The following is an 11,759-nucleotide window of genomic DNA, read 5'->3' as shown; positions in this document are numbered from 1 at the left end:
GTAATACAATATTACCATGCTTAATGAATAAAATATTTATAGATTTAGCGAGTATAAATTGTAAGCACTATGTGATATTTTCCAATATTATCGCTAAAATAAATAATTTAACAAACAATTGATCGACGTTTGAATACACATTTCTACTAGAACAACGAACATTCAACGTGGAATATAACGTGGATTACAACATTTAACTGAAGAATTACGCTAGAGCTATAACATAGCACGCTTAAAGTGTGACATTGACTTGTGGGGGGTTTTTGTTGGCGAGGACCGTTTTCTTGTATTCGTCTATGGTTTCTGTGAGGATTTTCTGGAAGATGCTCTCGAAGAGTTGGTTCTTGACGATGACTTCGTCGGTGTGGAGCGAGGTCCACTCGGGCTCGCAGCGCCGCCACTCGGCGAACAGAATGTCGTCGATGTGGTCTGACCGTCTCGCGCCAACACCTGCATACGAATAAATCTTAATATGTATATATAAATCTCGTGTCACAATATTTGTCCTCAATGGACTCCTAAACCACTTAACCGATTATAATAAAATTCGCACACCATGTGCAGTTCGATCCAACTTGAGAGATTCGACCGACCTAGGTTTTATCCCGGAAATCCCTCGGGAACGGGAACTATGTAGGATTTTCTATGAAAACGCGGGCGAAGCCGCGGGCGCAAAGCTAGTATTTTTATAATTAAGTAAATAATTAGTTTAAAAACTAAAACACACAGTTGTATCAGAGGAACTCATGAAGATATTGTATTGTCACCAATTCTCAATAAGTGTTTTGAATTATGTCTGTCAGTTCAAAGTAGGTCATAAACCCTGTCTAAAGCCTTGTTTCCACTTGAGCATGCTCAGGCGAATGAGCGGCTCATTTGGCCGAGCCGCTCATTCGCCTGAGCATGCTCAAGTGGAAACAAGGCTTAAAGGTGTGGTTTTACATACAAATATACAGATGAAAGAATTAAAAACTAGACATAACAATTAGAAATTATAAAATATTTTTAAAAAGAAAGGAATATGACCAGTCAGTCAGTCAGTTAAAGCTGTTTAGTTACAGCCTATAAAGCTATAAATTCATCACATATATTATGCGCAAACAAAATACTGTAATAATAACAACCATTTCGATGCAATATCAGAAAGGAAAGTATGTATATTTTTTCGAATGATGTTTGATATATTATGATGCATACATTAAAAGTAAACTATGTACAAGTTACATATTAAAATTTCTATAGTTTTCTGATGAACCTTGACCAAGTTTAACCTAATTTGCTATGATAAATAAAATATTGGTCAATTAGGAAGTAACTTCTTTAAATATCCTACATACTATAAAACAAAGTATCATTCCACTGTGTCTGTCTCTTCATAATATGGTTAGATCTTTTAAAACTATGCAACAAATGTACTATTTTCTCGAGTAATATTTTTAATACATAATTTATTAAATTTGGACAAACCGCTCGATGTTGTGGGCGCAAAGCTTGAATACAATAAAGGTAACTCACCCGAAACAATAGTAGGAGTCACTCCAGTAAGCACTTCCTTCAAATCCGCACTAGTCTTGATGGCCAACTTCTCCGCGTCAAGTTGGGGCTTTGGCGGCAGATCGTGGCAGGTGTCCCAAAACTTATCGCCTCGTTCCTTCTTCTGTATGCTCAGAGATTCTTGGCAATAGTCCTTTAGGAATGCATCAAAGGAATCCGCGTCCTCCAACTCTGGTGGAATTGACTTTGTAATGTATTCGTGGATTCTCTCTTCAATAGTGGAGTCTACGGAGAATTTACGCGGTCTGGGAGCTCTCGTTTCTGAAGGTGGCGTGTATGGAGGCGGCGGTTTGTCCGGTATTTCGCGGACCACCAGCAGCTGACATTGTTGCTGCTCTAACGCCTTTATCTGAATAAATATGAAAATATTGAGTGTTAATTGTCTCTTATTTGTGGGGATGAGCAAATAGACAAATGATATATACATTTAAACATATGGAAGTATGTTTACCACTAACTTAAAAACAACTGAACGGATTTTGATGATTTTTTATTAATTCCTCCCGTTAGATAAAGCAAAAAAATAAAAGCTTCCAGAAACTAGCCAGTCGGGGTCAAATAAATACTGATTACACATATATTTAACAAAATAGCATATAAACATACCTCCCGCTCAATAGCCAGCTGCTGCCTGCGAAGCTCCTCAGCCTCGCTCTGCGCGGGCGACACGAGCGACGACACGCTCGGGTATAGCACCGGACTGCCGATACTACTCGCTTCTCCTATAAATATAACGCATTTCATTTCTATACCTAATGCTATACATAGTAGATGGGTGAAATGCTTATTATACTGACTTTTTTTGTTTTAGAGGTCATATGCAACTGAATGAGTTTCTATGATTTGAAGAATAAAAGCCTTTTGTTCTATACCACTAAACTATAAGTGTACAAGTACCAGAATACATTCTAAATAATTGAATAAAACCAATTTTAACGAATATTTACGCATGTTTGAATTGAATAATAGAAGGACAAATAATGCTGATCACAAATATTACTGGTTTTAAAAATTAAGTTACAAAGAATCTTGTGTAAAAACATACTAGAAATAAAAATTATAAGGTTCATCGCACGTTTTTGTAGTTGAAATAGAATAATTGCAAGCTTATTTGAAATTTTATAAAATGAGACAATAATATAAGTAGTACTTAACAATGAATACCATTATTTTACTATACCTGGTGAAGTAGACGATGATGACAGTTTCTGTTGGTTCCATGTCGCCTGGTCAGGTGGCGTAGACTCCACCACCGCAGCCGCTCCAGCAGGAACAGGCAGTGGTCCGGCCACACTGCCACTGGGCTCGTCTCTACCTTTCACACACTGCGTCTCCGCTGTTGTCGACAACGGTTCACACACACAGGCTACCTCCACAGATTCTAGACTAGACTTATTCACTGACACCTCTTCAATCACACTCTTTGATGCTTCGTCTTGCCAATTGGATTCGTCACACATTTGCACACCGACATCCTTCACTTCACACGTAATGACGCCTTCGGGAGACGATATCGGAGACTTCTCCTTCTCCGATAAACCTTTATAGTACAGATCCAACTCCTCCACTAAGCTGCGAGCTGTCGAAGGACTGCTCGATCTATCTGCATCTTGACTCTTGACCTGATCCATAAACTTTTTGATAACATCTCCCTCTTTTATATTAACATGTTGACTATTTGTGGTTGCGACTATATTTTTAAGAGCCTCTTCGTTTACTTCGTATTGTTTTCCACTACTAAAAATTTCGGGGAGAGTCAAATTCTGAAATAGAATATTTAAATAGCCACCATCAACTACAACAAAGTTTTCATCGGCGGTGCTTGTGGATTGGTTCACTGTGGTAGGAGCTAATATGCTGTCACCCGTTTGTATGCATTTTTCAGCACTTCCAGAACTTTCTATGGCCGGTTTAAGTATACATACTGGCGTAAGAGATTTTGGCCGGGATGTAGTGCTTTCTTCACATCCACTGCTCGACAAATCGAAACACTTCAGTGGCGCCGTATTTCTGTCGGTGGCTGTGCTGCGCTTTAATTTTCTTTTCTCTAATATAATTTGCTCTACATCAACAGGGTTCTTGAACTTTAACTCGATGTTTCTCTTAGTTTTCATTAGAGCTACCTTCCTTTTTTCCGATAATGTCAGTAAAGCTTTACGCATACGTTGCATTTCACCACATTCGTGTTGTAGCTTCAACAGAGCACCTCGTTGTTTCTTTTTTAATGTTGAAATATCGGTATTATCTTGCTTTTTTCTATTTTCGAGCCAAAGAATTTGAGATTTCGTAAAGTCTTTAAGGGCGTCCTCTCGCATCTTCAGCACAAACAAGAGGTTCTTCGCTCTTCTTTGCTCATCGCGTATGAGTAAATTGAGCTGAAATAATTAAAAATAAATATTATTGGTAAGAATTCTACGGTTACATCATTAATAAATGAATCAATTCCCACAAGTGCATATTACCAAATTGTTTATTTGACATACATTGTTTACATTTAAAAATTAAACACTTACCAGACAAAGACTCTTTGAAGCCATTGTTTCGCGATCATCAACATTCTGGCTACTTTCAAACTTGGAGAAAAACGAATCATACTCCAATTTCTTCAAATCATATGTATTATTTACTAGGTCGTCAACACTACTCTGGGTTATTCTATTTTCGGTTAAGGAACAATTTTCTAAATATTGCAGAGACTCGAGAAAGGAGTCAATAAAGTTTAATTCGCGTTGAAACTGTTCATTAATGTAGTCATTGGGTACTAAACTATTCTCAGCCTTTATTGAGCTAATTATATCTGATGGTTTCATTAATTGGTGGCAATCATAGGTCTTGGGGCATACAGGCGATTTATTTCGTAGGCGTTGTGTATCACTTCTCTGCTGCTTATTAGCGTCTCGTTCTTCCTGCCTGTTAGGTGTATTTTCACACTCTTGTTTATCTTTCATTTCTTTTTTATAAACTGATATAACATTAATTGGGTAGGACACGGGGCATGCAGGTAAATTCATATCAATTTCGTTTTCAACAACATGGAAGTTTATTTTTTGTTTGGTAGTGTATGTCAGTGTTGCAGTGCTTATAATGTAGGAACTACTTTTTCGGAAGCATTGTTCATTTTGGATTTTTTCTTTTACATCCGGTGTAACAGTAAATGCGGGAGCTTTGAGATTAGGTAGTGATTGACTATTGAAATTGACTATATTTTCTTTGGGTTCCTTATCTTTTATTAATGTAACATTTGGTATTTCAAGACTATCAAATGTTGTTTTATCTCTAATTTCCTCACTAATTGAGTGACTGTTTTGCGTATAATCACAGACAGTTTCAGTAATCTGATCTAGTGTTTTAATAGGATCCGTACCTACATTGACATCTTTGAAAGTGTTAATTTCGTCAAGTTCTTTTATACAATCTGCTACATTTTTTTCATAAACCTTTTCAATGTAATCATCAGCTAACAATTGGTTTATCAAATCTTGCTTTGTTAAATCTTCTTCAAGTGGTACATGTATTACAGTTATTGGCTTTTTTCTTTCACTTATTTCTTTCACCATTAAACTTTTTACTCGGTTCTGTTCTTGTGATGTTTTTGAAAACTTGTCTTTGGGCGCAATCCTTTTAATTACTTCTTTTGTTTCCTCTTTTAATTTATTTTTTATGGTTTGGATTGCTCTTTCGCTATCAGTTCCATTAACTCTCTTGCTTTGATTAATTTTCGATGTTGCATTTGTATTTCGAACATATCGATGTGATTCTAGAACAAATTAGAAAACGTAAAAGAATTAAATTTACTTTTTAACCGACTTCAAAAAAGGAGGAGGTTATCATTTCAGCCGGTATTTTTTATACTATTATTGTTGAAATAAAAATTTAAGACACATACCTTTACCTTTCAAATGTGGGTCGTTTTCTTTAGTCTGCTTACTTCTAAAGTTAGGAACACTCATTTCCTTTCTAGCGCTTAAGGAATTTGTTTTAGTGTTTTGCTTTGTGTCTGGGGAGTCTGGAAGTATAAATAAATTCATTTAATTAATATATTTTTTATTCAATTAAACAAATATTTATATTGAACATAATTCAGAGAATAGGAAGTTACTTACATTTAGTTGCATTTGATAACCTTGATGTGGTTCTATGAGTTAATTTCTGATCTTTCATACCAGTTTCTACTGCTCGATTTATCATCTTGGAATAAGAGGTTTTCACATCACGTGCTGTAAAAAAAATTATAAGTTTCAATACAATTTTTATAATACAAAATCCCATTAATAATATTCAATTATTTTGGTCATAAACCCTCCTTATCAAGGCTCGAACTTTGTTGGGTCACTGCATGAGGCGAATAAATTAGATGTAAGAAATTACACAATAGAATTTGTAAATGTTTCTTTATAGGTCGGTTTATTCATATAATATACAATGTTCAAATAGCTATTGCCTAGCTATTCCCTTACATAAATAAGTTCTAGGCATTAATATTACAAAAAAAAAATAGCATCATCTTCCTAATAACATACAGTATAATACAGTTAGTTTCAACAAGCAATACATACAATTGTTCAAAATACTAATCAATATACTAATTTGGTGTTGGGAAACATATGTTATATTGTGCTTATTTTCTGTTTATTGTAAATATCCGCTTAATTTGAAACTGTTTGAGCTAATCTAAACTTTTTGGACTTGAACAAACCCAGTTACTACAGGACATTGGCAAAATTGTGGCAACACAATGAGGCCATGATTAAAATATTGAATTGAATTGACATAACATAACTCAATGTATGTACATACAAAATTTTGGATGAAGGCTTTTCTCCTCATCTTCTTCGATGGTTACAATTTTCCTCTTAGAATACCCTGTGGTGGACATCTTTGGAGCGAGTGCAACATTGGATTTAAGAGATCTAGTTGTTTCTACATTTGGCTCCTCGATCGCGATGATACGGCGCAATCTTGGTTCCAATGAGTATTTGTTTTCAGTCCATGGCCCTGTAAAATGAAAAAGTATAAAAAAATGAAAGAAAAAGAATGAATGAGTGACTTGTGAATAGTTCCTCACAGGACGTTCAAGTTGTGATGACTGAGGATGAATGAATGTTGTGGGATTAATATAGAACACATTTTTTGTAAATATGTATTAAAATGTAGCATTTGTGGTTATCACACAATAAAGCAACAGAAGGCTCATATAAACGAATCTGATTGGATTAAAATATACATTAAGGAGTATACACAATGATTTCCCTTTTTTTATAACATAAAAACAGCTCAAACAAATGTGAATGTTGAATAACACAAGATTTTCCATACTCACTTTTGTATCTTGATAACCATAACTTGTGCATGAAAATAGAAAATCAAATGAACAAAAACAAGTACATGATACAATCAGAATGTATTGTATGTTTAAGAATAGAGACTATACTCTAACATTTGAACTAAGGTCATTTCAATGATCAATCATTGCAAATGTTGAAAGATTTCACATTTAAAAGATGAGATTTTATTTCTATACTATCCAATCATTATTTTATGTAACTACTATTATTATTTTTTATATATTACATGATCATATCTCATTTTTTTTTATGTTATAGGGAGACAAACGAGCGGACGCACTGCCTGGTGGTAAGCAGGTTGCATCGCCCATAGACCATAACAGAGGTTATGGTTGTTGCCTATCAATTATATATACTTACTTTATTTCTATTATATGTATGTATATCTAAATATTGTTATGTATCACTATCTTTTTATATTTTTTGTTTGGTATGGGTTCTAGCAGAATATCAGCTATGGTTTTTAGAACTATGACATTGTGCTGAGTGCCAAGACCTTTTCAGGGGTTGCACATAAAATATGTTTCATTTTTGTTTAATGTACTTTTAGGTTTTAAGTGTATTGTTTTTAATTGTTTAGTTTTTAAGAATTCAATCAATAAAAAAAGGAGGTTACAGTCTCTAGATCATTCATATTACATCTATAGTTAAGTACTCCATTACATATCAGTTTTGGAATGTGTGTTAGTTAATTACATGATCACCACTAGGAGGCAAAATTAGTGTTTCTTGTTTCAATGATGAAAATGCATAAACATATTTAGACTGTAGGTTAAAAAATAGTAAAGGTATAGGAAGAAATTACGATAGTCTTATGTTATTTTTTTTTGTTACCTATTTTATCACTACATAGTATAAAACAAGGTCACTTTCTCTGTCCCTATTTCCCTTTGTATGCTTAAATCTTTAAAACTACGCAACGGATTTTGATGCTGTTTTTTTAAGAGATTCAAGAGGAAGGTTTTATTCGGCCTTCAAAGCGGTAAGTTAGTTGTTAAATATATTTATGGTGTTTTATGTGTAAGTCCATATTGACAATATTATAATAGTAACAGAGCCAACCATGATCTTTTATTCATTGGTAGTACTTGTACAAACAGTTAGCTATGCTATGGTATGCATGTTGGAATACAGGCTTCAGTATCAGCTTTACAAAGGTTGCAATGTATTCTGCTAATTACGTTAGTGTGAAGAATATAGTGCACCACACAGCTGAGCTTCAAAGACATAGGGTGAATTCGTTGACATCATTTCTGCTGTGTGTGGCACAAGAACAGGAGCTTAGTATTCAGATTTTTTTTTTACAAACTTTATCAAATAAGTATGAATGGTTTCAATTAATATATATATCGAGAATATTAATAAAATTTTATGAATATTTGTTAAACTCATCAAAACTAAATAAGGCAACTGAAGAAATAATGGGTATCATATAGATTATATTAAGTACTAGGTGTCCGCCCGCGGCTTCGCCGGCACAGTCAAAGAAAAACCCGCAAACTTCCCGTTCCCGTGGGATTTCCGGGATACGCAATCCCGGGATAAAAAGTACATATTTCGCAATAAAGGTAGCCTATGTCCTTTCTCAGGTATCAAAATATCCCCATACCAAATTTCATGAAAATTGGTTCAGTAGTTTAGGCATGATTGAGTAACAGACAGACAGACAGAGTTACTTTCGCATTTATAATATTAGTATGGATTTAAAAGACAAAGAACTACAACTTACAAACATGAACTAATACCTGTGGCAGTGTTTCATTATTATTTTTTAGGTGTATTAGTAGTTATTTATTTTTGTATTTATTAACTTGAATGTAAATAATTGATATTGAAGATAATTACATATTTAAGCATTCATTAGTATCCGTTTATTTCTGAATATTGTTGTCTCAGTAATTTACAAAAATATAGCTTAAATTTATTTATAATAGAGAGCACCTATAAAAACAGTTGCACATAAAATTATATACCTGAACATTTGAGATGCATGGTATTGTAGCGACGACAAGCCAATTTACGAGTTACCGAATTTTAAGTGTAGTACCTACTAAGAAAGTTCACACCATAGGTTCACACGGTAACTCGTATATAAACAGTTCGTGCGCTATACATGAACAGTTACGGGCTTGTCGGGACGCGGGTTGGTCGCATAGGTCGAATATTAATTACATACCGATAAATATATGTAGTTAACGAAATATAACCTGTGCCTAGTTATTCATCTTTCATTACACCCGCACATAACAAGCCCCTACTTGGTGATTTTATAGATAACCTCCAATACAGCATAAGGTGTCCAATTTCATAATAATAAGGCCATTAACGATATTATAATTATATAAAATGCTAGGTCAAACTAGTTTTTTTTTGCTTATTTATTCTCTTCTACATTATTTAAGTATCTTTATTCAAGTTCAAACTATAAAACAAGAACCAAGTTTCTTCATTAAATAACATAATAATGCATTTAAAAAAAACATATACATGTCCGAGTTGAAATCCTTACTAATATAGTATATTTTAGCATTCATTATATCAATATTCATTTACAATAAACATCATTTTAGAACGGTAAAAAGTGTAAAATAAAAGAATGTTTCCTTACCCTTGGGATTCAAGTCTAATTCTGAAAGCCTAGTATATTTAACCACGGAACTCCTATGTTTGCTGGTCGCAACAAATGGATTTTGGATTTTTACATAAACACTGAACAATTTGTTATATTCGGCATCTGCTTTTACGGATGCCGAAGCATCCATATTAAACTACTGCGTCTATACCATTAATTTTAGGCCCGAATGGTCAATATTGCGTTACATATTTTTTTGGAATTAAGCGATAATTTAAAAGACTACACACTTTAATGTGTAGTGTTATTTCGGATACGTTTTATTTCATTTTTATTCGCCAAAAAGCACTTTTTGTTGTCAAATATGTTTCAATGTTTTTAATTTTTATTTGTGTCCGGTGTATCTATAATCTATGTTTAAAGATCGGCATTTCGGCGATTCGGCGAAGAACGTGCGTTGAACAATAGTCTGTTCCCTATGATCTAATGGTCGGTACACACTACACAAGTTGCTTGTGATTGCAGAGGAATTTATAAATTTTATTTTTATTGATCAACAGTTTCGAAATAAATATTCTGTAATAAAAACTTGCTAAATATTCCACGTTGTATTGATATAAATTCTTGGTATTCTGATAAAATTACGTTAAAGATGAAAATTTAATCCATCTTTCTTTACTGTGTAAGGTCAAGGATGTACAGTGGATGTACGTAATAGGTTCAGGCACAAATTGTATTAAAACGTAAATTATTATAAATCACCTTTATTTTAAATCTTGCGTATTTATGACGAAAAATTATTCTTCACCTGTGGTCTTCACTTCATCAGCTTTGCGTTTTTGTATTTAAATCATAGAAAATTTAAATAAACAAAAAAAGTAGTAATTAGTTGGATTTCTTATTATTATGATTTTATACATGTTATAAAATATGTAAATAACTAATAAGTATTGAAATCTTATCGTACTTGATATTAATTTATATCTGAAATTGTATGAAATAATATTATTCAAATAATCGATGTCCGTCCAAAACACAGGTCCAAAAGAGATTTTCTTTGGTTTAATGCCATAGACTAATTATTTCTATAATATTAGCAATATGATGTGAATTGTGACATTTCTGTTTCTTATATACCTACCTACCTATTGTTTTAGTTTTGTGTGTTAAAATAAATAATTTGAAACACTTGTTATTTATAAGTCTGCATTTGAAATTATTTCGATAACCCTAATATTTATTTGTTAAAAGTAAATGACTTCTCTTCAACTTTGTTTCGCTACAATTATTTACTATACAAATAAATCTACTATCTAGGTGGATATAGGTATATTGCAGATTGAAGTCACTCATTGGAAGGTCTCTTTTGTTGATGAAATCGAAGACCTTCCCCATGCTTGGCTGAAGTATCGATGCGCGAGTGTTTGAGGTGCTAAAGTGACTTTAATAGAACAATGGTATAGTAATCAAAGTTTTTAGTGGAAAAGACTGTATAAGCAATAAGCCATAATGACGTTTGTGAATTGGTGTTAAATATTTGGTGCGAGAAATATCGAGTAAGTTACCCTTTTACTTAACTTTTCGTTTACATTACCTAATCGTATGGTTACATTTTTTTGTATAAACCAATCCATTAGCGGAAAATTTGCAAAATATAATGCGTAAATAGTTACGCGCATGGTAAGAAAACTTATTGCAGTATCTACCTAGGTATGTGTCATATGTGTTGCAAGCAATAACATTTATAGAACCGTGTTTAGCATATATCTGTAATTAAAAAAAAATAACTATATATCTATAGCAGTTCTAAAGGACTACTCTAATGGTAAAGACGTTAGAATAATTACCTAATTAATTATTAATTCAATACTCTGTCCTGTAAACATATGTTCGGTTCTATAATATTCTAAGTATAATAATGATCATTTTCACAAATATTTGCAGTATCTATGTACATATTTAAAAAAACACCTAATTATTATTGAAATCATAAGAAATTATTTTGGATGTTGGTATATGACAGAAATTCTTTTTAGTTTAAGTCAATTATTATTATCACAGATATTAGACAATTTATATAGATATACTTTTTTTAATAATGAATATATTATACTTATTAATATTATTTGTGTATTTTCTGTTTTTGTTTACTACCCTCTTTAAACTTGAGTTAGTGTACATTGGTCCTACAAACACTAAGTTAGCGATTAAAATCTAAGCTCTGGCTGAAATTAAGAGGTTTTCATCATTATAGATATCATTTCTTTTGAACTGAAACTTCTTTAGGT

The 11,759-nt window shown here is 32.9% G+C and overlaps 2 protein-coding genes across 3 annotated transcripts in view; one reads left to right on the top strand and one right to left on the bottom strand.

Moving 5' to 3' along the window:
* Nucleotide 1: 1 nt before the first annotated feature.
* On the bottom strand, nucleotides 2-9,894 carry LOC149491404 (uncharacterized). The gene is made up of 9 exons (XM_089694449.1): nucleotides 9,508-9,894; nucleotides 6,352-6,549; nucleotides 5,658-5,771; nucleotides 5,441-5,560; nucleotides 4,068-5,311; nucleotides 2,735-3,929; nucleotides 2,161-2,276; nucleotides 1,516-1,903; nucleotides 2-450 (listed from the first exon to the last, which is right to left on the bottom strand). The coding sequence occupies exons 1-9, from the start codon at nucleotides 9,659-9,661 to the stop codon at nucleotides 233-235; spliced, it is 3,747 nt and encodes a 1,248-aa protein (XP_089550575.1). The 5' UTR covers nucleotides 9,662-9,894; the 3' UTR covers nucleotides 2-232.
* A 672-nt stretch (nucleotides 9,895-10,566) lies between these two features.
* Nucleotides 10,567-11,759, top strand: part of DUBAI (Deubiquitinating apoptotic inhibitor) — a 52,848-nt gene continuing 51,655 nt past the window's right edge. The window contains exons 1-2 of one of the 2 annotated variants that reach the window (XM_089697538.1): nucleotides 10,567-10,632; nucleotides 10,789-11,027. The gene's annotated coding sequence lies outside the window, so the exon portion shown is untranslated. Of the gene's footprint in view, nucleotides 10,722-10,788; nucleotides 11,028-11,759 lie in introns of both variants that reach the window. The other variant, XM_089697546.1, reaches the window with a different exon arrangement.

The sequence above is a fragment of the Colias philodice genome, chromosome 1 (genome assembly GCF_061535455.1).
Source record: "Colias philodice isolate Cphi_HAF_F1 chromosome 1, ilColPhil1 Martin Lab GWU primary, whole genome shotgun sequence".
Classification (NCBI taxonomy): domain Eukaryota; kingdom Metazoa; phylum Arthropoda; class Insecta; order Lepidoptera; family Pieridae; genus Colias; species Colias philodice.
Note: the sequence above shows the minus strand (reverse complement) of the source record. Positions and strands in the feature narration are given on the sequence as shown.

Excerpts from the sequence above, each read along its gene's own strand:
- LOC149491404 (XM_089694449.1), bottom strand. The coding sequence starts at position 9,661 with ATGGATGCTTCGGCATCCGTAAAAGCAGATGCCGAATATAACAAATTG. Across the intron at positions 2,277-2,734 it reads ATCATCGTCTACTTCACCAG|GAGAAGCGAGTAGTATCGGC; the intron begins GTATAGTAAAAT and ends TTATATTTATAG. Across the intron at positions 451-1,515 it reads GACTCCTACTATTGTTTCGG|GTGTTGGCGCGAGACGGTCA; the intron begins GTGAGTTACCTT and ends ATTCGTATGCAG.